This window comes from Muscardinus avellanarius (assembly GCF_963383645.1).
Source record: "Muscardinus avellanarius genome assembly, chromosome: 4".
In the NCBI taxonomy this organism is placed as follows: domain Eukaryota; kingdom Metazoa; phylum Chordata; class Mammalia; order Rodentia; family Gliridae; genus Muscardinus; species Muscardinus avellanarius.
Window position 1 is genome coordinate 125,944,000 of NC_137789.1, and position 26,839 is coordinate 125,970,838.

Below are 26,839 nucleotides of genomic sequence, written 5' to 3' on the forward strand. Positions count from 1 at the left end.
ATAAATGCTTTCTTAGATGAGATAGCAGAGGCAGCTCAGAAGAAAAGTCAAATGGGGATTGAGAAAATTCAAGAAGAGAAGGCAGAGGAAAATTATGCCAAGAGATAAATGTGCAGATTACAAGAGTAGAGGAGCAAAAGAAACTCTTTACAGGAAGAATTCCATAAGCTCGCCCCCGGAACATCATCAGGACATTTCTGCCTCTGACGCCTCTCACTTATCTAAGCTGGAACCATTATACTCCACCAGCAGACTTGCCCCGAGGCTGCGGCCAGGACTGTTTAGAATCTGTGGAAGTTAAGCCACTTAGCTTGGAGTGAAGTCAGCCTTGTTACACGGTCGACCTCACCCTGATGTCCCAATTCAGATAGCTAGGTCCATGTCTGTACTTGCTCGTCCTCACCTCTGCTCCCGGAGGCCTCTCCACGTTGGCCTCACACCGGAAAGCCCACTACTTGTGATGAAGATGCACCTCTACAGACTACGCCTCGCTCTCTCGTGTTCCAAACCCCTGCCCCTTGCTGGGCCTCCTAAACTGCAGTGTCTGGTTGTTCTGTTCCTTATGCATTCTTGACAAAGGCTCTAGCCTTTTCACCTGCTCTGGGACAGATATCCTAAGCAATCTGACTCACCTGTCTGTCAGTATGATTAATCTTTCAGCTCCAGGGGTTCCTAGTCTGGTCTACTCAACACCAACCATTACCAATAGAAAACATGCTAAATAAGAAGAAATATGTTTCACAGAAATCAGAGAGTTTAGCAAAGTGAAAGAGTTTTTTTAAACTATCTCCAGAAGGAAATAATGAATGTTTGTAGTCTGAGTATGTTCATAGTCACATGAAGTGTACATGTTGTTTTTTAAGAGCATTCAACATGTGACAGAGCCTACAAAAGCAGCCCCAGGAACTGCTTCTACTCCTATTGATTTCTCAGAGAATACGCTGAAAAACATAGCTGGTAGTAGAAGAACCTGGTAGAAAGACAGCATTCCCATCTTCTACAGGATGATGGATTTTGGAAGAGTTCACTAGTTTCCCTGGACAATAGCCCAGACATCAAAATAATGGGCAAGGAACTGACTACAACTCAACAAAGACCATAGCATTCATTTGGCAGTAGACTTACCCTCTGAAACAAGAAACCCTTAAACTCAATTCTGAGAAAGCAAAAAGCTCAGGGAACCCCATCAAGTCAGATGCTCTGGAGAAGACTACATAACACAGAGAGAAGCAGACAGTGGAAACTGTACAATACTATTCAGGTTAAAAAAAAGAGAGATTTATCATGTACAATTTGTGGAGATTTAGATAGTTCTATAACAAAGTAAATTATCAGGTAACATTTATTTTATTTATTTATTTTTTTTGCAGGTCTGGGGATGGAACCCAGGAGCATTTGACCTCCGAGCTACACCCCCTGCCCTATTTTTTATTCTTTATTTTGAAACAGGGTCTTACTGAGTTGCAGAGGGCCTCACTAAGTAGCTGAGGCTGTCCGCACACCGCGATCTTCCAGGTCTCAGCCTCCCAAATGCTGGGTTTACAAGCGTGCGCCACCACACCCGGCATCAGGTAACATTTAAAATGCTATCATAAGCCGGGTGTGGTGGTGCATGCTTGTAACCCATCATTTGCGAGGCTGAGAAAGGAGGATTGGAGTTCACAGCCAGCCTCAGCCACTTAATGGACTCCTTTGCAACTCAGTGAGACCCTCTCTCAAAATAAAGAATAAAAAAATAGGGCTGGGGTAGAATGTCTCAGAGGTAGAATGCCCCTGGATTTCATTCCCACTACTGCTAAAATAAACAAACACAGATCCTCAAACTAGGCCCATATCAAATACTATCCTAACAAAGAGATGCCTTTGTAGACCATGAGTTTATGTATCATTAAGAAACTTAAAACAAATATACAACACAAGGGTATAACATTAAAATAAGTAAAGGTAGGGAAGGAAATGACCACAGAGATAAGAATATACATATGTCAAAACTATATGTAAATCTGAGGGGGAAAATGGCAAGTCACAATAACTGAAGTATAATACAGACAACTGTAGTATGCTTAACTGCAGACAATTTATTATCTGCTAAAATATAATTAAACTAAAAATTCTTTTGATGGCAGGTTTTTCTTAAACATGGCAGGAGGGAGAACTGGTAGGATCCTTAGAAAGGTGAGAGAAAATAACCTTTTTTGTGTGTGTGCAGTACTGGGGATGGAACCCAGGGGCCTTCTACCTCCAGGCTACACTCCCAGACCTATTTTTTATATTTTATTTGGAAACAGGGTCTCTCAAGCCAGCTAAGGCTGGCTTCGAACCTGCGTGATCCTCCTGTCTCAGCCTCCCAAGCATGGGGATTAAAAGCGTGCACCACCACGCCCAGCGAAAATAACCTTTAAAACAAACAAACAAACATACAAACCCCTAAAACTTAAAACAGTGAGGAGAGGCAACAGAAGGCTAGATTGTAGACTGACTGTTGACTTCAGGTTGGCACATACATACAGGTTCAGGGGGAGTACAGCTGTAGGAGCTAATAGGACCCATGTAGATAAAAAGCCCTCCCGATACAGACATATTAAGAAAATATGGTTCTCAGGGAATGACCTCTCTTGAGATTTTCACCGAGAGGGTGGGGGGGAGGGAGGAGGAAGACAGCCAAAGAATAAGAAGAGGCCTCAGAGGTAATTGTGATGAACTTGAACAAGATCCTGGAGTTCAGGGTGTAGACCTGGCTCTGGTGAGTACTCTGACTCACTTTCTTTGCGATCTTGCCAAAATCAGTTAAAATCTAAACCAGGTAAGTCATTTAGCCTTTCTGGGCTTTAGTATCATTACTTTTAAAATAGAGATTCAAATTAGATTATCTCTATTCTTCTACTGGTAAAACTCTACACTAGGATATCAAATTAATTATTTTTCTTTTCTTTTTTCTTTTGTGGTGCTGGGGCTCCAATCCAGGACCTTGTGTATGCACTCTACCACTGAGTTACAATCCCAATCCCTCAATTTAGGTTTTTACAAGATACAAACAGAAGAAAAAAAAGTAAATGAAACAAACTATTGATGAAGTAAAAAAATCAAACTTAAAGAATGAAGGAACGCCGGGCGTGGTGGCGCACGCTTGTAATCCCTGCGCTTGGGAGGCGGAGACAGGAGGATCGCGCAGGTTCGAAGCCAGCCACGCTGGCGTAAGAGACCCTGTTTCAAAAATATAAAATAGGTCTGGGAGTGTAGCCCGGAGGTAGAAGGGCTTCCAGGAACCCCAGTACCACCAAAAAAAAAAAAAAAAAAAAAGAAAGAAAAAAAAAAGAATGAAGGAACTAGCTACATTGGAATTTAATGAAGTCTCTAACCCTGGAGGAACTCAAAGTGAGGCTGGTAACTACCTAGGTGGGTACTGCATAAGAAATACTGTATGTGAGCCAGGCATGGTGGCACACATTGTAATTCCAGTACTTGGGAGGCTGAGACAAGAAGATCGCAGATTCACGGCCAGCCTCAGCAATTTGTGAGGCCATCTGCAACTTAGTGCTTAGTGAAACCCTGCTTCAAAAAAAATAAAGAATAAAAAAATGGGCTGGGAGTGGAGCTCAGAAGTAGAATGCCTCTGGGTTCTATCCTTGGTACTACTACTACTACTACTACTACTACCAACAACAACAATAATGATGGTATGTGGCAGGGGTTAGATTAAGTGACCTCTAAGATTCCTTCATTCTGAGAATTTCCCTAGCCAGCTGCAATATTAAACTTGTGTCAGTGGGTATTAAGGGAAGTAACTGTACCCTTGCACAATGCTAGTCTAGCCTGGCAGCTGGCAACATTATCCCAGGCTGTTCTATACTATATTCCTGACCTGCTGCAGTTACAATTTAACAGTCACAGAATCTAACCCTGTGGAGAAAAAGCACTTTTTCTTTAAAAGTGATGGTAAAGAGTAGAAAGGGTACTTAACTCTAATTACATAAAACATAAAATTTAGAAACATGCAATTTAAGCAAAAGAAAGATATATTTCCCAGCAAATCCCTTCCTCCAAAGTGTTGCTGTCAAATTATAGCAAGAGTAATTTGGGTCTAGAGCAGCAAAAATTGCAATTTAAATCATAATTTTGGAGAGAACTAGGGGGCTCAGTACTTAGCATGCAGCAGGCCATGGGGTTTAATCCCCAACACCTCTTCAAAACAACGATTTTTCTTTGCAAAAAAAAAGCATATCCTATTGCGTGATATAATCTTAAACAGCACTGGTTTGTGTTTATACAATACCTTTAAACTCTGGTAAATCTTTTGCATCAAGAAGAAAGAAAAAGTACTATCCCCATTTTGCAGATGAGCAAGGTTCAAGAAAATTAAATGAGAGCCAATATTTATAGCATGTAAAGTTAACTTTTCACAATTCTCCCTTGCAGGACTATAAAGTCAAGTTTCACATTAGTAATTCAATAGACATTGGTTGAAGAAAGAAACTGGTCTATCTAAAATCTCATGACTAGACTTCCGGGAAGATGGCGACTGAGAAAAGTGGGGCTTAAGAGCCCCGCTAATAACCAATCTCCATTACCACGAAATCAACGCCTTTCATAGCCAGAAAACACCATCACCAGAGAAACAAAAAAATCACCAGGCTCCAGAGAGAAAGCGGACTGAGAACAGAGCTCAGAGCCACAGAGGAGATACACCGGCCTCACGCCCGAGGACGTGGCAGCAGCGCTTTACTGCCGGCGGCAACGGCGAGTTCACTGGATGCAAGCCGAGGTGAGCCGCTGCGGAATAGCCAGGCGGGATTTATTGGCACAGGGAGCATCTAAAGCTCCTAGTGGCTGAGCTCAGCACATGCTGCAGGGATTCAGAGTGGAACTCAAAACCAAGAAGAAATACGCCAGCCTCACGGCCGAGGGCGTAGCAGCGGCGCAATATTACCACCAGCGGCAGCAGCAGAGAATTCACCAAATCCAGTACAGCTACATCTGCGTACTCAAGAACAGTGAGTCAAACTGCGGGCCACAGAGAAATCCCAGTACTGTACTCCCTGGGACTTGACCCAGTGGGGGAGGGGCGGTGGCAGAGCTATCACACCATAGGAGAACGTGCAACCTGGCACCCCCCACAGTCTAAAGCAGCCTCTATCGACTCTCTGGGTCGGAGACTCTGTGATACAACACAGTAAAGGAGTAGTGGGGTCTGAGATACTACAGACTCAAGATCCAGACACCTTAAGTGAAGTCATAGAGACCCAAGGGAAGACCCCAGAGAAGGCACAAACTTCCAAAATCATGGGAAAGAGGAATAACACTGGAGCAATGAATGCCCACAACCCCACAACATCAGAACCCGATAAAACAGAAAATCAGAGATTTCTAGAAGATCAAATCAGGAAAATAACTGTAGAAATAATAGAGGTGCTTCGAAAAGAACTCAGAGAGAGCCGAAAAGAGATAAAGGATACAATTAATGAAGTAAAGGCCTCAATTCAAAGCACAAACATCCGATTAGACCACATGGAGAACAGAATCTCACTCTTAGAAGATGATCATTCCAAAAATGAACGCATAGTTTCTAATCTAGGAAAAAATATCCGACAGCAGGAATCTGATATTGAAGAAATATGGGCCCATTTTAAGAGAGCTAACCTAAGAATAATTGGAATAGAGGAGGGAAAAGAAAGTGAAACCAAAGGGATCAACAATCTCTTCAAGGAAGTAATAGCAGAAAAATTTCCAAACATAGAGCAGGAGGTTGATACACAGGTCCAGGAAACTTATAGAACTCCCTTTAGACAGGATCGGAGAAGAGGATCCCCACGCCGCATAATTGTCAAAATGACCAATGTGGAAGCCAAGCAGAGAATCTTAAAGGCAACAAAAACAAAGGGCCAAGTGACATTCAGAGGCAAGCCAATTAGAATCACTCCAGACTTCCCAAACCAAGTCATGAGAGCCAGAAGGGCTTGGAGTAACATATTCCAAACTCTGAAAGAAAACAACTTCCAGCCAAAAATTTCCTACCCAGCAAAACTTTCTATCAAATTAGATGGAGAAATAAGAAGCTTCCATGACAAACAGAAACTGAAGGAATTTATGTCTTCAAAACCAGCACTAGAGAAAATACTCAAAGAAGAAATAGGTAACACACACCAGAACCAGAGAAACAAGATTTTCCATCCAACAGACAACAAAGATTAGTTATCTGTGGGGATTCATTACTTATGTTAGTCTTTTACCTATCTCTAAATGGTATTGTTTGCCTTTATTGTTGTTAATTTTTAGGATTTCTAGTTGGAATATTAATATACCTTCAGATATAGCATCTGGAAATATTTTATCCCATTCTATTAGTAACTGTTAACTCTGTTTACATTGTCTTTGGATATACAATATTTTTATTTTTTTATTTTTTAGGGAGTTTGTATACTCTTCTGTTGCCTGTGCCATTGAAATCATATCCAAGAAATCACTGCCAATTTCAATGTTGTGAGGTTTTATGACCCAGATTTTCTCCTAAAAGTTTATAGTCTTAAGATTTATATTTAGGTCTTTTATCTATTTTGAGTTAATATTTGTATATGGGATTAGGTAAGGGTCCAACTTTATTCTTTTCCATGTAATTATTATTTTTCAACAATATTTAGATAAAAGATTATTATTTCCACCACCAAATGTTCGTGGAAACCTTGTCAAAAATAACTTGACAATATAAGGAAGAATTTAGCTCTAGGCTTTTATTTAACTCCAATGGTTTATATATCTGCCTTTAGAATAGTACACTGTTTCAATTATTGTAGCTTTATATGGTTTGAAATCAGAAAATATACATCTTCTAGCTTTGTTTTTGCTTCGAGATTGTTTTGGGTATCTAGAGTCCATATTCCATATTAGGATAGATTTTTTTTTCTGAAAAATAAATATATAAATATATGATAGTTTCACCTAAAAAAATAGAAAAAAATATTCTCTGGTAAGAAAGAACGTAAAAAGAAATATTGAAATGTTATCTTTAAGTCATCAAAAGCTTGGTATCAGACAAATGAAACTGTTATGTGAGATTATCATTTTTAATTTTGGATAAATTGCTATAATGCTAGATGTCAACCACTAAGCCAAGCATGGGAGGGAGGGATGGGAGAGAATGGGGTGGGGATCGGGTGGGGGCTGACTGGGTGATGTGTGCATGTATGTCTACAAAAGTTTGTATCCCACTATGATGTATGACTACAGTGCACCAATAAAAAAAAAAAAAAAAAATCTCATGACTAGTAGGTGACAAAGGCACAAAACTAGTTACTGGAAGGAATCGTGTGTGTGTGTGTGTGTGTGTGTGTGTGTGTGTGTGTGTGTGTGGTGTGTTACTGGAGAGTGAATCTATGGGTGTTTGACCTCTGAGTTATACCCCATTTTACTCTTTATTTTGAAACTGGATATTGCTAAATTGCAGAGGCTGGTTCCAAACCTGTGATCTTCCTGTTTCAGCCTCCGAAATTCTGGGATTATAGGCTTGCATTGCCATGCCCAGCTTGGAAGAAATCTTAAGGATTGTCTAGTAAGTCTATTATTATTTTTCATTACTAGAGATGGAACTCAGGGGCATCCTATCTCTCAGCTACACCCCAGCACCTTTTTTGTAAATTGTGAAACAGAGTCTCATTAAATTGCAGAGGTTGGCCTTGAACCAGCGATCTCCCATCTCAACTTCTCAAGTACTGGAATTACAAGTTTGTACCACCCTACCCAGCTATGAGTTCTATTATTAAGTTTAAAAACTCTTCCCCTCTATATTACTAATAAGTTTTGTTTTTAGAAAGTATATAATAAAATTCAACATATAGAATTCAGAATATAGAAGTACATATATTCAGAATATAGAAGTACATATTAGAAAATGCAATTATGTAAATTGTTTTACTTGCCTAAAATTTTGAGTTAATGTGTGTTCCAGGTGTTTTCCTTCCAAGTATTTTAATTACCTAAGTCAATTTGTATATAATCTCTTAATGAGCAGAAGTGGTTTTTTTTTTTGTGTGTGTGTGGTACTGGGGGTGGGACCCAGGGGCTTTCTACCTCCGGACTATATTCCCAGACCTATTTTATATTTTATTTGGAAACAGGGTATCACTAAGTTTCTGAAAGCCTCAGAAAGTAGCTGAGGCTGGCTTCGAACCTGTGCTGAGACAGGAGGGTCAAACAGGTTCGAAACCAGCCTCAGCTACTTAGTGAGGCTCTCAGCAACTCAGTGAGACCCTGTTTCCAAATAAAGTATAAAATAGGTCTGGGATGATAGCCTGGAGGTAGAAAACCCCCTGTAAAACACACACACACACACGTAAAATAAAATAGAGTTGGGAGTGTAGCTTGGACGTGAAATACCACTGGGTTCAATCCACAGTACAGAAAAGAAAAGAAGAGAAGAGAAAGACATTAATTCTCTGATCTACCCTTTTCTGGTAGCTGCAGGTCATAAGGCCCTCCTCAATGCAGAGGGCCCTGCCCTAAATCCTTGAGGAAGGAACGTGGCACAGTGAGACCAAGAAGAGTGCTGGAGCTATACCCCCAGCCCTATTTTTTGTTCTTTATTTGGAAACAGAGTCTCCCTGAGGCTGTCCACGAACTGCGATCCTCTTGTCTCAGCCTCTCAAATGCTGGGATTACAAGTGTGTTCCACTATACCTGGTATAGCTCAGAAGTAGATTGCCCCTAGGTTCCATCCCCAGTAATGCAAAACAAAAAAAAAAACAACGAAAAATATACAGTTCCTTGTTTATTGTTGTAATAGCCAAATGAAAGTAAAAGTATTATGTGGATAGTCTCCAGGGGCATTCTATCTCTGAGCTATACCCCAAGTCCTATTTTTATTTTAAAACAAGGTCTCACTAGGTTGATGAGAGTCTCACTACTTGCTGAGGCACTGTCCTCAAAGCCGCAATCCTCCTGTCTCAGCCTCCCAAGAACTGGGATCACAGGCATGCAACAGCACACCCGGCCTGGACTGATCTTCAGATTTTTGTGCATGTGAGTTGGGCCACTAACCTCAAAGTTGCCCAAGGGAGAAACTATGTAGAAACAACACAACGTATGTATGAGACCTTTGCTTACCAAAAAGATAGTAAATATAGGGAAGGGTGAAAACAAGAAATTACTGAAGCCAGAGGGTATAATGTGAAGCAACTATTTTGTAGCTTGGTATCCTCAGCTTCCTGAGAAGCCTTTACTAAAATGGATTCCAAGAGTGACTAATTTGGGAACAGCATTTTTGGTTTTGAATGCTATGGACTAGAGCTTGTTTGGCTTGATACAGGACCCGCGGCTCACTATGGAACAATCACAGATGGCTAGCTATATGTGATACAGACACACGAGAAGTTATTCTTGAGGCACCAGCCAGCCTGGCAGACTGAACAAAAGCCGCTATGCGGTCTCTACACGCTGAGGAGGACTGCCTGCCTGCACTATAAATGCAGCTCATATGCTTCATACGTAAGCCTTGTGGGACTGGCTTTATGATGGCCAGGATACTCACCCACTGAACATGCACGCTACCCAGGTTATGGTATATACAGCAGTTAAGGGGGCCCTTTGGCATGGGCACATGGGATAACTTTATTGCTTCAAAACTAAATTATAATGGGAAAGGCCTTATCAATTTTGCTGTCTGAGTTTTCCCTCATGTGTCTAACAAAAATGTTAACAAGAAGCAAATGGCTATTAAAAAGTAAGGTGAGGGCTGAGGGTGAAACTCAGTGGTCGAGTGCTTGCCTCACAAGGGAAAGCTGGCCTATTAAAGAGATGTCTGCATGAGAGTGCAGCCCTGTGGAAAGTAGGGCATATTGATACCCACTGCCAAAGAATCCCTTTCCAGGGACTGGAATTGATAAGCAGATATTCCTATGTGTTACTTAATGTGGCTGCCTGGGTCCATGAAATGAGTAGATGTGGGGTACCGCAGCAACGCACAGATGGCATGAATCTAGACATATTTCTTTTGTATACTCTTGAGACAAAAAAAAAAAAAAATGCCAAAAAGAACTCTTCTGTCTGCAAGCAAAAGAGAGCAAGACTGCTAAGAGTTATGAACAGATTCCCTGGTGGGAAGGCCCTGAACACTGCTGGTAAATGAGATCAATGCTATACCCCTGGGGTGTGGCGGTGGGGGCTATAAATGGGTCTGAGTAGGAACAAACACTAACTTAGGAGCATGAGGTGAATTTGGATGCAGAACTTCATTTCTTCAGACTAAGAAACACTATACAGATGATAATATCCAACTATGTACAGAAAGATACTCTTCATAGAGGAACTGCTTGATAGGAGAGAGGAACGGGAAATACAAAGACTGGCTGTCTAAAATGGGATGAGGTATAGGCATCAAGGCTTACGTGCTTCACACGTGTGTGACCATGTTCAACATGAACTAAAGGAGTGTCGCCACAGCTAGACATTTCTGTTTAACTAGGAGATCTGGGGCAGAGAGAGTTGTGACAGATGCTGGTATGATCATGCAATTCTTGCTAGAAGAGAACATCATCTCCACTGCCCCACCCCCACCCCTGCTGCAGATGTGGCTCTGGCCTGTGACCACTGTAAGTGATGGAAGCAGGGATGAGTCCTAAGAAACGTACACATCTTTAAATCTCTACGTCACCATTCCTAAAGGCCTGATGGGGTAAAATTGTGCCTTTACCCTATTTGGCAAAGTAAGGACTAACCATAAATGCTATCAGTTGCCGAGTGACCAGGACAGCCCACTGGCTCTGCACCTATGTGACTCTACCTTATCTAGTGGGAGTGGACTGTGGAGTTACACTTGCTAGCCCAGTACTGCTGCTGAATCTAACATTTGTTACAGGGGTAGGAAAAATTGGGGTATTAATGAAGAGAAGGCAGAAAGGATGCTGATGCTAAGGAATGGGCTATGCATGGAGGGAGGTCCAACGAATATCACACTGACTCTTCAAAAGAGGCTCAGAGCAAGACACTGCCTTGTCCTCTAGCTCTATCATACCAGACGCCTGAAAAGTGAAGCTATAAGTTTGCCACGACCACTCCAGCTTTCAGAACCTGACAAGAACGAATCGAAGTCTACGCACCAGAGTGGCCCCACCTTGGGAGTCATAGAGGAAGAGAGTGGACTGGACTTACTACTATTAATTGAATGGGATCTAGTCATGTGGAAGTACCTTTTTAAACAAATTTTTACATTTGTTTACTGGGATTAAGTCCAGGGCATTTTACCTCTAAGCTATACTCTCAGCACTATTTTGTTCTGAAATAGGGTCTAAGTTGCTGAGGCTCTTGCTAAGTGCTGAGGCTGGCCTTGAACCTGCGATCTTCCTGTCTCAGCCTCCCAAGTACTGGGATTATAGATGTGTGCTACCATACCTGGCTGGCAATACCTTTTAAACTGAGTGTTAATTGATATGAGAGAAGGTTCTCAAAAATCAGAGGGTGCTGGGCACGGTGGCACACGCTTGTAGTCCCAGCACTTGGGAGGCTGAGTCAGGAGGATTGCACATTTTGGAAGCCAGCCTCAGCTACTTAAGCTCTCAGCCACTGAGTGAGGCCCTGTTTCCAAATAAAAAGGCCCAGGAGTGTAGCTCAGGGGTAGAATGCTCCCGGGTCCAATCCTCAGCATCACAAAACAAACAAAACCCACCAAGGAATGACAAAAACTTTCCTTTCCCAATTTAATTATGTCGGTGCCTTTGCTCAAGAGCAAACTGATTAGCTGGCTGGGCGCGGTGGCGCTCACTTGTGATCCCAGCACTTGGGAGGCTGAGTCAGGAGGATTGCAGGTGTGTGGCCAGCCTCAGCAACTTAGTGAGATCATGTTTCACAAACAAAGAATAAAAAGTAGGGCTGGGGTATAGCTTGGAGGTAGAATGCCCTGGGTTCAATCCCCAATACCCTCCTGCCCCCCCCCCAGTATAAAGGGAAAACAAAAAAGAAAAAGAAAGGAAAAGAATCCTGTCATGTGGCACAACAGAGATGATCCTTGAGGACATGACTACAGGTGAGTAAGTCAGGCACAAAAACACAAGTACTCTAATAGTATGAGTCCACTTGTGTGAAGTAGCTGGAAAAGTCATATCCACAGAAATAGAAAGCAGAATGGTGGTTACCAGGAGGAAGTGGAAAAGGGAAATTGCTATTTATTGGTTATAGAGTTTCAGTTTTGCAAGATAAAAAAGTTCTGGAGATCTATTTTACAGCAATATGAGTATACTAAACACTACACTCATAAATAATTAAGAATGCAAATTTCACATTCTGTATGTTTTAGAAGCCTCAATTGACTAGACATGAGTGGATGGAAATATTTCTGAACTTTGGTCCCAATGATTTCTTTGTATCTTCTTCTGCTGATACTACAGTGTCATAATGACTATAGCCTATAACCAGTTCTACAGCTTTGTATGTTCTTAAATCCAGTCGATTTTTAAGGAAAGTTTATATATCCATGTAAATTTTGGAATCACCCTACCAATTTCTTTAAAGGAAAAAAAATCTACCAGGATTTTGGTTGTGATTATATTCTATGAATCAGCTTAGAGAGATTGTTAAGATTCTTTTTTTTTTTGCAGGTCTGGGGATGGAACCCAAGGGCATTCGACCTCCGAGCTACACCCCCAGCCCTATTTTTTATTCTTTATTTTGAAGCCGGGTCTCACTGAGTTGTAGAGGGACTCACTAAGTAGCTGAGGTTGTCCGTGAACCGCGATCCTCTGGTCTCAGCCTCCCAAATGCTGGGATTACAAGCGTGCGCCACCATGCCTGGCTAAAATTCATTATCTTAATATCAAATATGCTAATCTATGAACAAGATATGTTACTCCATTTATATAGGTCTTTAACTTCTCTTGGCACTATTTTGTAGCTTTCTGTGTAGAACTCTTACTTATTTTTGGTTAAGTTCATTTATAGGTATTTTATGCTTTTTATTGTTAATATAAATATTTAATTTTCCCATTTTGTTGCTATATACAGAAATGCAATTGATTTTGATATATCGACCTCATAACTTATACATGTGCAGAATTCACTTATGAGTTGTTTTGGATGGGTGAAGGGCAACTTCCCTAGGACTTCTCACATTTACAACCATGTCACCTATGCATTTATCACTTTAAGCCATTTAAATCACGTATCTTCCATCTAGGCTACTTTAAGAATGAACAACTTAGGTTATTTAAGTGCTTAATCTTCAACTTTCCCTTTTGTTCATTGACCAGAAAAGAGTTCCTGATTTTTTAACTCTTTATTATTTCAAAATTATCTAGACTTGAAAAAGAGCATTCCCCTTAAAGGAATAATGACCAACTTGTCGATCTTTAGCTTTGGATAACTTCTACTAGTTATATAGCAAAACCAAGTTTTGAGTAATTAAGGACTAGGCAACAAATATGGTAAGGATTTGGCAAGGAGAAGGCAAGAGAGACACACTATCGTACGTTACATTAAGCCAGAGATGTAATTTCTTTTTTTTGGTACTGGGAATAGAACATAGGGACATTCTACCTCTGATGTACACCCTCAACATTGTTTTATTTTTACTTTGAAACAAGGCCTCACTACATTGCTGAGGTTGGCCTCAACTCTGCAATCTTCCAGTCTTAGCCTTCCAAGTACTGCAATCATAGGCATGCATCACTATGCCTGGCTCTCAAGAGATACGATTTCTATACAATTTTAGAAATTATCACCAATGAAGATTTCTAAATTTAGACCTTTAATGTATCCCACCCCCTCTGATGATACTGGGGATTGAACTCAGAGGCATTCTAACTCCAAATTACATCCTTATTATTATTATTATTATTATTATTATTATTATTATTATTACTTGGTGGTATTGGGGTTCCTGGAAGCCCTTCTACCTCTGGGCTACACTTCCATGGGTTACACTCCCAGACTTTTTTTTTTTTAATTGTGGAAACAGGGTCTCTTACGCCAGCGCAGCTGGTTTCGAACCTGCGCGATCCTCCTGTCTCTGCCTCCGAAGCGCAGGGATTACAAGCGTGTGCCACCACGCGCGGCTGCATCCCTATTTTTAAAAATTGTTATTTATTCATTTATTTTTATTTTTTGTGTTCTTGGGATTGAACCCAGAAGCATTCTACCTCTGAGCTACACCCCCATCCTATTTTATTCTTTCATTTTGAAACAGGGTCTCACTAATTTGCAGAGGGCCTCACTAAGTTGCTGTGGATGGCCACAAACCTGTGATCCTCCAGTCTCAGCCTCCCAAGTACTAGAATTATAAGCGTGCACCACCAAGCCCAGCTTTATTTTTACTTTGAAACAGGGTCTCACTAGGTTGACGAAAGTTTCACTACTTGTTGAGGCTGTCTTTGAACCTGCGATTCTCCTGTCTCGGCCTCCCACTGGCATTACAGGTGTATGCTACCATGCCCGGCTTACTGTGTTTTTTTAAACTCTAAAACCAAAGCATCTTATTAGAACTTGAAAACTCTAAACATTTGATAATTATCTACTCTTCATTAAGTACTCTACCTATTTAAATCCCAGCTTCAGGCAGTGCCAGAGCCATGCTGGGTGAGAGCACACTCGGCTGAGAGCCACTGCTGACGCGTCCTTGCTGGGTGGTGAGGAAAAGGCTCCCGCCCACCGGGTGCTGGAGTGTTACTGAGTCAGAGCATGGGAGAAACTCAGTCTGGATTTGGGTTTCCCTCCATGACATTCCTATCACTAGATAAAAGTGAATTCAATTTTGAGACAGAAATATGTGGTGTATTCTAAACCTGGGGAGAGGCTGACTTCCCTCTAGCAAGGTCTAGCAAAAATATTATGCTATGACCAAACACTGCCATGCACATATCACCTGAGTATCACTATGAATCTCAGTCATGGGTGGGGAGGGAGGAGGGAAACCGAGTGCCATTATGTGCATGTATGATGTCATCACCATGATCTCTCTATGATGCATAACTATAATGCACCAATAAAAAATTTAATAAAAAATACTTCTGCTACAATAGAAGCTTCAACTTTCCTAGCTGGCTATTCGTCAGAAGGATTCTACAATTGTAATCCTTACTTCCAATTAATAAAAAAAAGGGGGAAACCCAAGTATGGTGATATAAGTTTGTAATCCCAGTACTTGGGAGGCTCAGGCGGGAGGATCGCAGGTATGAGGACATCCTCAGCTACTCAGTGAGGTGCTCTGCAACTTAGTGAGATCCTGTTTCAAAATAAAGAATGAAAAAATAGGGCTGGGGGTGTATTGGAGGTCGAGTGCCCCTGGGTTCCATCCCCAGTTCCGCACACACACACAAAAAGTACCCTCACTTACTTATAAAATCCAGATAGCTGAGTTGAGTTTACACTTTGGTCATTTAAATAAAGAAGAAACTAGCCAGGCGTGGAGGCACACGCTTGTAATCCCCGCGCTTGGGAGGTGGAGACAGGAGGATCGTGCAGGTTCGAAGCCAGCCTCGCTGGCTTAAGAGACCCTGTTTCCAAATAAAATATAAAATAGGTCTGGGAATGTAGCCCAGAAGTAGAAGGGTTCCATCCCCAATACCACCACAAAAAAAAAAAAAAGCTAGGTTAAGATTTCATAATAATGAAATTATGATTTTTTTTTAAAGTCTTAATCTTAGCCAGGCGTGGTAGCACACGCTTGTAATCCCAGCATTTGGGAGGCTGAAACTGGAGGATCGCGGTTCGTGGACAGCCTCAGATACTCAGAGAGGCCCTCTGCAACTCAGTGACACCCAGTTTCAAAATAAAGAATTAAAAAAAAATAGGGCAGGAGGTGTAAAGCTCGGAGGTCGAATGCCCCTGGGTTCCATCCCCAGACCCGAAAAAAAAAAAAAAAAGTTTTAATCTTATAAGATAATAGCCTCAAAATAATCTAGGAAAAAGGGAGAATGAGTAAAATGGGGTGAGTAAAGATAAAAAGACTCCAGATAAAAATTAGCTATGTATTATTCATTGGTAAAGCTTGGTGGGTTGCTTCATTTTACTACTGTCTACATTTGTAATTATGCTTGATAAGAAGTTTAAAAGTGTTTGTAACAATTTCAAATTCCCAGGTTCTAATTATTATTGCAAATTTAGCTAGTATGGAACAATAAAACCTAAAAATAACTCACCGGACATTTTCAGGCCTGAGTTTATCAAGAACCATCTCTATTAAGTCAGGTCTAAATTCTTCCAATAAATATTCAGCTGTGAGTACTTCTTCTAGAGGATAATACTTTGGGAAAAAAAAAAGTGTAAGTAAATAAAAATTTCAAGGCTATCAGAGTTTAACTTATTAAATCAAACAGATCTCTAAACATATTAAAACCATTATTTTACACCCTCCACTTTTTAATTAAATCCCACTCCACTTGAAAAACTTCTGCAGCCCTAAAAGTTTTTCTCTTTCCTACCACATTTTATTTTATTTTTTGCAGTGCTGAGGATAAAACCTAGCACTGTGTGCATGCTAGACAATCGCTCTGCCACTGAGTGACACCCTCCTACCTGCTACATCTTAGGATAGTTTTATATTGTGTGAGGATTCTACCAAATAAACGGTTAATCAAATACACTTTCATTATAGACAGCAAAATCACATTTCTTTTGAGGAAAAACAAATAATATTTTGAGTTAAAAATTGAGTACTTGGGAGCCGGGCGTGGTGGCACATGCTTGTAATCCCAGCATTTGGGAGGCTGAGACCGGAGGATCACGGTTCACGGACAGCCTCAGCTACTTATTGAGGCCCTCCGCAACTCAGTGAGACCCGGTTTCAAAATAAAGAATAAACAAATAGGGCAAGGGCTGTAGCTCGGAGGTTGAATATCCCTGGGTTCCATCCCCAAACACACACACACACACACACACACACACACACACACACACACACACACACACAGTACTTGGTAATGAAGAAAATCTGATAATGAAATGTTGACACAAGATTCTTAATATAAAGTACCTTTTTTCTTTGGTACTGGGAATTAACCCCAGGGGCATGAAACAGGGTTTCAATAAGTTGCTGAGTCTGGCCATGAACCTGCCTGTGACTCTCCTGTTTCAAATTCCCAAGTACCAGGATTAAAGGCATGTGCTACCATGCTCAGCAAGTACCCATGTTTTTAAAATGAGAATTTCCTCTCAAATCTCTATGAATGATATATCACACAAACATTACAAAAGTTGTAAAAAGACTTGCTATCATGTATGATGACATTGTATTCCCCCACTAACCCCCAAAAAGCAAGCAAGCTGTGGGACAAAATGGGTTATATTTTTGGTTAGTGTAGAAAAATAATGTAAAAAAGCATTTACTAAAAGCAACTTCTAATATATTGAGACAGACTAATTCATTCATTTAATAAAAATTTAAGAAACACCTACTCTGGGCCAGCCACTGCTCTAGGTGCTGTAAACAATGGGAGTCACTGCCTTCTAGGGAGCATGTATTCTAATTGGGAGGGGGGTAAGACATTAAAAACAAAAATCCTGTAACTTTTAGTGACAGGTATTGTGATAAAAAATTAAAAGGAGCACAGACAGGAACATTTTTAAAGTGGATGGCAAGGCAGGTCTTTCTAAGGAGACATCTGAGATCTCATATTCTTTTTTTTTTTTGGTGGTACTGGGGTTCCTGGAAGCCCTTCTACCTCGGGGTTACACTCCCAGACCTATTTTTACATTTTCATTTTGGAAACAGGGTCTCCTTAAGCCAGCGCGCGGCCGGCTTCGAACCTGCGTGATCCTCCTGTCTCCACCTCCCAAGTGCGGGGATTACAAGCGTGCGCCACCACGCCCGGCCATTTTTTTTTTTTTTTTTAACAGTAATAGGGATGGAACCCAGGGCCAGCCCTATTTTTTACTCTTTATTTTGAAATACAGTCTCACTGAGTTGCAAAGGCCCTCACTAAATAGTTGAGACTATCCACAAACCGAGATGGGAGGCCGTCTCAGCCTCTCAAATGCTGGGATTACAAGCATGGGCCACCACGCCTGGCTGAGATCTGATATTCAAATGATAAGGAGAACACACCATGTAAAGATTGGACCAAAGAGTATTTCATGTAGAGAAAACAGCAAAGGTCTATTTAAAAATCATACAGAAGCCAGGTGTGGTGGTACATGCTTGTAATCCCAGTATTTGGGAGGCTGAGACAAGAGGAACATAGTGAGACCTGGTTTCAAACATAAAGAGTAAAAAATGGGGCAGGGGGGTGTAGCTTAGAGGTAGAACACCCCTGGGTTCAATCCCCAGTACTTCAAAAAATGAATGAATGAATGAATGAGTAAATAAATAAATAAAATCATACAGAGAAGCTGGGCATGGTGGTGGTTTTTTTTTTTTTTTTTTTTTTTGGTGGTACTGGGGTTCCTGGAAGCCCTTCTACCTCCGGGCTACACTCCCAGACACCTTTTTTGTATTTTTATTTGGAAACAGGGTCTCTTAAGCCAGCACACGCGCCTGGCTTCGAACCTGCGCGATCCTCCTGTCTCTGCCTCCCAAGCGCGGGGATTACAAGCGTGCGCCACCACGCCCGGCGCTGGGCATGGTGGTTCACACCTGAAATCCCAGTACTTGGTAGGCTGAGACAGAAAGATCACAAAAATTCAAGAATAGCCTCAGCAATGTAGCGAGACTTCTCAGCAACCCAGTGAGAACCTACTTCAAAATAAAATATAATAAATGGACGGGGGGGGGGGTTATAGGTTGGAGGTAGAATATCTGTTGGTTCAATTCCCAGTAAAACACACACACACACACACACACACACACACACACACACACACACAGAAAAAAGAAAAAATTAAGACAGTCAATATAGCTGGAGTGAAATAGGAATGGGAGAGGAGGATTGGAAAGTGCCATGAAGAGGACCAGACAGATAGGTTGGGGCCAGGCCACCTTGTAGGCCTAACACAATTTGGGTTTTATGCTAGGTCTGATGAAAAAGTATAGAAGGACTTTATACGGAAGAGTGACTAATCTGATGTTAGTTTATAAAAGTTCACTGAGAGCTGGGCATGGTGGAAATACCTGAAAGTATTTCCAGTACTTGGGAGGCTGAGCCAGGAGGAGTGCAGGTTTAAGGATAACCTCAGCAAGTAGTGAGACTCTGATCAACCTAGTGAAACTGTTTCAAAATAAAAACCCAAGCCGGGCATGGGGGGCACACTCTTGTAATCCCTGCATTTGGGAGACTGAGACAGGAGGATTGGGTTCGTGGCCAGCCTCAGCTACTAAGTGAGGCTTTTGCAACTCAGTAAGACCCTGTTTCAAAATAAAGAATAAAAAACAGGGCTGGGGATGTAGCTCAGAGGTAGAATGCTCCTGGGTTCCAACCCCAGTACCTGGAAGAAAACAAAACAAAACAAAACAGGGCTTGGAATGTAGCTAGAGGTAGAATGACCCTGGGTTCAATCCCTAGTGTGTGAGTACACACACACACACACACACACACACACACACACACACACACACACTGTTTACTGAAGCTTGAAAAATAAACCATAGTAGAGGGCAAATATAGAAAACTGGAATCCAGGTCAGAGATTATGATATTCGTTCAGGTAAAAAATAATGGTAGCTCAGACTAGGGTGGTACCAAAGGAAATGAAGAAAAGCAGATCATCTAAAGCTTTCACAGAAGTAGCACCAGACACAGTATAGAAATGGAAAATATTTAAAGCCAATAAGCAAAATGCCTAGGTAATGAAAATATTTAATTTTTAGAATTATAAAAATTAAGAGTTTAGCTGGGCATGGCAGTGCATGCTTGAATCCCAGGAAGCTCAGACAGGAGGATTGCAGGTTTGCAGCCAGCCTCGGTTACTTAGTGAAGTTCTTCACAACTTGGTGAGACTGTGTTTCAAAATAAAGAATAAAAAATAGAGCTGGGGATGTAGCTCAGAGGTAGAATACCCCTGGGTTCAATCCCCAGTACTGTAAAAAAAAAAAAAAAAAAAAAAAAGGAAGAAAGAAAGAAGGAACGGTAGGGAGGTAAGAATTTAAACATATCTTGTCATCAGTTTGCCCTGCTGCTATACAGTCTAAAATTTATACTACCACATCAATTTGCATCATTTGTGTGGTACTGAAAGTAACATATGCACAACTTTCTACACACCAATTTACAGTAAAATAACAAAAAACCTTACATGCAATATTCCTGCAATCTTAGATGTATAGCCCCGTGGCCTCTCTTTATCTTTAAACCTAAAAGCAACAGCATTCAAGTCCTAAAACAGAAATTTAATCCAATTAGACACAAGGCAACTATTATTTACAAATACTTTAAATGTTATAGTTGAACTATAAACTTTCTATTTCACATTTAACTTTATCACTTTCTGAAAAAAAATCTATGTTTGATTTAAAAGTGCACAGTACATAGAAAGAAAACTGGGTGAAAAATCCTTGTGAGAGCCAACAATTCTATAAATGATTTTAGTGATCCATTTCAATGTACAGTCAATGCCAGATGAAAAGTGACTGTTTAATTTAGTTAAGAAGAGATTGTAATTTATTTGTTTGTGTGTGGTGCTGGAGATAGAACCCAGGGGTATTCTACCTCAAAGCTAGACTCCCAGCCCAATTCTTTTTATTTCTTTATTTTTAAATGGGGTCTTACTAAGTTACAGAGAGCCTCACTAAGTAGCTGAGGCTGTCCTCGAACCTGGATCCTCCTGTCTCAGCCTCCCAAGTACTGGGATTACAAGCATGAGCTACCACGCCCGGCTCAAGAGATTATAATTTTAAACTTTTATCTAGGTAAAGAAATGTTTTTCAACCTAAAATAATTTGAGAATCTTGATGGGCCTTAAATATAAAGTACATATTTTAAAAAAAAACTTTAAAAAGAAGCCTTTAAAATTTTGAAAGACAAACACCTTATGTTTAATGCAAAAAAAAAGAAAAAGAAAAGAGAGCTAGGCTTTTCCATACATAAAATAATAAAATCACTTTTAAGAACACAATCATACATAAAACAACTCACTCCTTTGAGCGTATGCTACAGATTGTTATTACCAGATCTGAAAATGACAGACTTCATGCAGCTTCAGGCAGGGAGTAACATCGGCCCTGAAACATGCTAGCTTAACTAACTGCTGGCTTCTGCTAAGGGAGAGAAAAGCAACCTATCCTGCCTTTTCTTTCCTTCTTCTGCCTAAAAGAGGCTACACAATGTCTTAACCCTTAATTGTGCCCCAAGTAGCAAACACGAATAGTACAACTAAGCCTTAACTAATACTACTATGCATTACAAAATTTTAGACTTTAATTAGGAAAAAAAAAAACCTTAAGATTTAACTGGGCCTTAAATTTAAATTAATTTACATATATTTGATTTTGAAAAATAGATTCCTTAAGAAAAATTTTGGTGAAACAAAAGTACCTTGCACTCTTGGAAAACCCATTCTTGAGGTCCTTCTGCACGTAACTTCTGAATGTATTGAAACATGTGCAAAATTATATCTTCAACATGTACTGGAAAAAAGGGGCACACTTAAAAACCATTCAGTCCTTGAATCCTTCAAAGCAGTGCGCTTACTCCTAAGGTAAAGCCAGGTAAGCAGAAGACGGTCCCTCTTAGGAAACAGAGTCCTCACTTCCCTGAGACTGGTTTTAGGTGTCCCACACATGGCCCTCTGAGCTTAGGGAAATGAGACAGAAATGGTACTGGGGCAGCAGATAAGCAAATAAAAGGCCAACTACACATTTTACAAATGCAACATAATGATCAGTTGTTAGGCGGGAAAAATCATCCACAAAACAAAGGCCAAGTTACATATAAAAAATAAAATGGATAAGGTGTATGAACTAAGGTGTTTATAGCTTTTCAACATAAAAAAGATCTATAGCATAAAGAAATAAAATAAGACACAGTAAGTCAACTTTCATTCAAAAGCTAAAAAGTCACTCAATACTTACATAAACCTTCCTCGGTTAAGTCCACATTAATGATAAAAAACATAAAACCCCGGGCTCCTTCCTTTTGTCCACCAACGAGGGTATTTACCCAGCCTGCAACATTCAAAGAAAACCATTATGATTGTATGTGTGGCTTTTTTTTTTAAGATAAGGACTTAAAAGAAAAATTATACTGTCTGTTCAAAGAGATTAACTTATTTCAGAAAAAAATCAGTTCAGAAAAGAAGTTTCAGACTAAAAGATTTTATGAGATGGAAGCTTTCCAAAAGTTTCTTCCTCAAATCAATTCCCAATCAAGAATGGACTACATTAGTGAGGCCTTCTACCTGTTTCAAAATAAAGAATAAAAAATAGGGCAGGGGGTATAGCTCAGTGGTCAAATGCCCCTGGGTTCTATCCCCAAAACCTTCAAACAAAAAGAAAAGAAAAGAAAAAAGAGTGGACTAGAGTGCTGAGGCGTTATGTAAAGGCAGAGTATGAGTTGAGAGTAGCCTTGGAAATCATCTGTTGTCTAGACCATACATTCTTTTGATTTAATAGATCTGAGCAAAAATATTATATACTGATATTATATTATGTATCTCTGATGTATATCAGACATGAGAAAGAATATCTAAAGTGAGCTTTTATTTTTTAACTTATTTCTCATTTAAAACATGACTGGACTGGGCGTGGAGGCACACGCTTGTAATCCCAGCGCTTGGGAGGCTGATACAGGAGGATTGCACAGGTTTGAAGCCTCAGCTACTTAGTGAGGCTCTCGGCAACTTAGTGAGAACCTGTTTCCAAATTAAGTATAAAATAGGTCTAGAGGTAGAAAAGCCTCTGGGCTCCACCCTCAGTACCATAAAAAAAAAAAAAAAAAAAAAAAAAAAGGACTGGAAGCCGGGCATGGTAGTGCATGCTTGCAATCCCAGTACATGGGAGGCTGAGATAGGAGGACAGCAGGTTCTCAGACTGCCTCAGCTATTTAGTGAGGCCCTCTACAACTTAGTGAGATCCTGTTTCAAAATAAATAATGAAAAAAAAGTGTGGGAGTGGATATTCGGAGTTAGAATGCCTCTGGGTTCAAAACATGACTGAAGGTATATAGTCTGGTGGTTGCACACTTAGCTAACATGCATAAGGCCCTGGGCTTGATCCCCAGCACAACAAAACAAACAAAAGCACATGCATAATGGTATCTTCTGAACTATCTAACCTTCACTGCTTAATACTAAAGGGTAAAACAAATTATGAAAAAAAGCCTCCAAAACAAAAGGACACTAAAAATTCATTAGCCCCAAACAGTCTAAAAATGCTCCTTCACAGGAAAATATTTAGGAGAAAAACGAGAGCCAGAGTAAAAGATATGGTGGGTACTACACTAAGAAAAGGCTGCCTAAAATACTTACCCTTTGATTTAAGTTCTGATAACAGACTTCCAGGACCCTCATGCCCAATCAGATGACCAAGGTAATGACCAGGATTTGATTTGTAGTACTTTTGAAGGTCAGGAATGGGAAATGTCACATAAAGATTCCTAATATCCTTAATGGGCACTACTTTATAAAGTTGCTGGAGGAGAAAAAAACCCACAAAAGATTTATTACATACAACTCCTACCATATAAAATATTTATAAGTTATGGAGAATACTGATTTTCATGAAAGAACCCCAAATTTAGCAATAAAGCAATTGCCAAACCACAAAGAACTGACCACAAAGAAATAAATGAATCAGGCTCTTAGTGGCATTTCATTTTAGTGAATAAGCAGTCCATATTTGGTCCCCTGGATCCTGAAACTGGACAGTTCTGGATGTGTGCCTTCTGGCAGTAGATAATATCTTCAACAGTCTGCCAAGCTACTGCTACCAAAACTAACTAGCAAAGATCAGACACACTGATATTTCTATGTTCCTAATAAACATAAAACTGATTTATCTTGACAAATATAAAAAATCATATTAAGTGATGAAACCTCTAAAACTTTTGATCTATATTTTCTAGACATATATGTTTATAAATTTAAAAGAAATAACAGAAATACACATACTTTAAGATGTTCTTCTTGGAAAGGGTGTTCAGGAAATTCTGGCAATGGGACATTTTTATTCTCTACTTCAGAAAATAACTTTACCACCAGATTAGTCAAATCATCCAAAGATTCTATGAGAAAACAGACATTGAAAACAGAAGTTAACTAATCATAATATAAAACAAGTAGTATTTAAGAAAGGTCTTAGGATCTTTTGAGAAGTCAACGGGCTTTTAACAGAAAAACCTGGAATTAAAAACAAAACAAAACATTCAGTTAAAGCCTGCCAGTACCTGTATAATTCTAAAGCTGTTAAGCAATATTGATCATGATTGTGCCTCACACATATCTATTCCTTATAGTGGAAAGATTTAAACATTCAATTATAAGTTAGGCATAGTGGCACACCCTTGCAATCCAATTCTATGGAAATACTGAAGAGCTCTTACCTCGACCTAAAACACAAATGGCCATTAAGTTGGATGAATAGTAAGTAGAATGGAATTTCAGTAGCTCCTGTCTTACATCAATGCCTTCTTGGTTGGGGCGAGTCTCTAAAGTATATTTGTTACCTGAAAGACAAGAAAAGGTATTTCTTAGAAAAAGCAAAATTTGTGAACTTTAAAGTTTTAATTATTACTGACACTGCTTGCAAAATGAATGTAAAAAGCAGAGTTCAAACTTACATATAGAGTAATAAGTCAAAGATGTTTGAATGTATGGCAAACAGGACAGTGCAATATAAACTAGTAAGTGTGTGTGTGTGTGTGTGTGTGTGTGTGTGTGTGTGTGTGTGTGTGTTGCTGGGGATTGAACCCAGACGCATTCTACCTTTGAGCTACACCCCCAGCCCGATTTTATTTCTTATTTGGGCAGAAGGTCTTGCTAGGTTGATGAGAATATCATACCAGCTGAGGCTGTCCTCGAACCTGTGATTCTCTTGTCTCAGCCTCCCAAGTACAAAGATTACAGGCGTGCATTGCCATGCCCAGCTATAAACTAGTAACTTTGAAACTAGAGTTTTCTGTAAGGAACTAAGAGTACTTTATAAAAATTATGCTTCTTAAATTCCCTATGAGATAGGTATTATGATCATTTTAAGATAAAATGAGGTACATATGGCCTCCATTCACACTTACTTTAATTTTCAATTCCCTAAACACTCCATAATTAATTGAGCAGAGTCACTGAGGGATCTCTTTGGAACTTGCCAAGTTACTTGCGGAAAGAAGAAAATAAAAAAATTTACTATTTTGAGCTAAAGCATTAAATGTGTGATATGAATTCTCATGGATTTGATCTAGACGGATAAAAGTAGGATGCAATGTTATTTTTACAAATCTCAAGTGATATGTTTGGTACACCACTATGAGCCCTTTTATAAAATCTTAATAACTAATTCAATTAAGGTTATAAATAAGCATGTCAAAACTAAATAGTAAAACTCTCTAAATTTTACTTTTTTTGCGGTACTGGGGATGGAATCCAGGGACATTCTAGCTCTAAGCTACACCCCCAGATTTATTTTTTATCCTTTATTTTGAAACAGGGTCTCACTAAATTGCAAAAGACCTAAGTAGCTGAGGCTGTCCGCGAATTGTGATCCTCCTGCCTCGGCCTCCTAAATGCTGGGATTACAAGCATGTGCCACCATACCTGGCTTAAGTTTTACCTTTCTAATAAAGACTTTGCAAATTAGAGACTGAGAGATGAAATTCCAGTGACTGTTCTCTCTCCAAAATGTCACTGTAACTGGAAATACCCTAAAATCCTACTACAACAACTTACTGGTCCTGTTTATCTCAGGCAGAGATCAAAATGGTAGAAAATGTTCTTGATGGGGCTTTTTATCTGATTTTATAATCTGATGAACTGGATGCCTACAGATAGCTACCAGATGGCATTCTCAGATTCAGGCTTTAGCTCAGCAGTGTTGCATAAGACTAAGTCAAGAAACATGCCCCAGAATGTGCCAGTCGACAGATCCAGCCTAGCAAGTGCTCACTTGCCCTTTTCCTGTCACAAAGCAATTGTGTACACTTACTTACTAGAAGCAGTCTACCACCCAAATCTGCAATAACTAATTAGCCCCTGCTTCCTCACTAAAGATCTGGTTCAGTTTCAGACCTGCTCTACTCAGCATCCTAAGGTACTCTCTCATCCTACCGGAGGCAGGTGTTCTTAAAAAATCTCCAGTCCCAACTCCTCTGGGGAAGCGGAAGGCCTTAGGTTGGAGAATGACTTGAAGTTCTCTCATATCAAAGTGAAATTTTGGTACTGATAATACTTTCCCCTCCCCCTGCTTTTTACTAATGAAGACTTGAAAAGGCCTCACTTCCAAGGCACTTGTCTTTAGAGATTTGTTAATCCTTTACCTGGCTCCACTCAGATTCCTACAAATAAGACTAACACACTTTGATACCCAAGTTTACAGAAAACTTTATTTCAACACACTATGTAGATATAAAAATGTGATTGATATTAGATCAAAATGAGGTTTGGGGGTTTAAATATGACCTTATTTCCCTATTTACAATCTGATCAATGTCCTCACCTAAACTAAAAAGCCAGCCAGGCGTACTTGGGAGGCTGAGATAGGAAGATTGCAGGATGGAGGCCAGCCTCAGCTATTTAGTGAGGTCCTCTGCAACTTAATGAGACCCTGTTTCAAAATAAAGAATAAAAAATAGGGCAGGGGGTGTGGCTCGGAGGTCAAATGCCCCTGGGTTCCATCCCCAGATTTGCCAAAAATAAAAATAAAAATAAAAATAAATAAATAAATAAATAAATAAATAAAAGTTGAGCATAGTGGTACATGCTTGTAATCCCAAAATTTGAGAGGCGGAGACCAGAGGATTGTGGTTCATGGACAGCCTCAGCTACTTAGTGAGGCCATTTGCAAACTCAG

General features: G+C 40.0%; 1 protein-coding gene across 4 annotated transcripts in view; it reads right to left on the reverse strand.

Moving 5' to 3' along the window:
• IDE (insulin degrading enzyme) overlaps positions 1–26,839 on the reverse strand; it is a gene marked incomplete at both ends in the record, with an annotated part of 112,031 nt that overhangs the window by 36,764 nt on the left and 48,428 nt on the right. For 3 of the 4 annotated variants that reach the window (XM_080694276.1, XM_080694275.1, XM_080694278.1), the window contains 7 exons: positions 16,113–16,216; positions 20,140–20,220; positions 21,378–21,469; positions 21,914–22,006; positions 23,308–23,470; positions 23,950–24,062; positions 24,381–24,503. In XM_080694276.1, coding sequence (XP_080550402.1) covers positions 16,113–16,216; positions 20,140–20,220; positions 21,378–21,469; positions 21,914–22,006; positions 23,308–23,470; positions 23,950–24,062; positions 24,381–24,503 — 769 coding nt within the window. The remainder of the gene's footprint in view (positions 1–16,112; positions 16,217–20,139; positions 20,221–21,377; positions 21,470–21,913; positions 22,007–23,307; positions 23,471–23,949; positions 24,063–24,380; positions 24,504–26,839) is intronic. The other variant, XM_080694277.1, reaches the window with a different exon arrangement.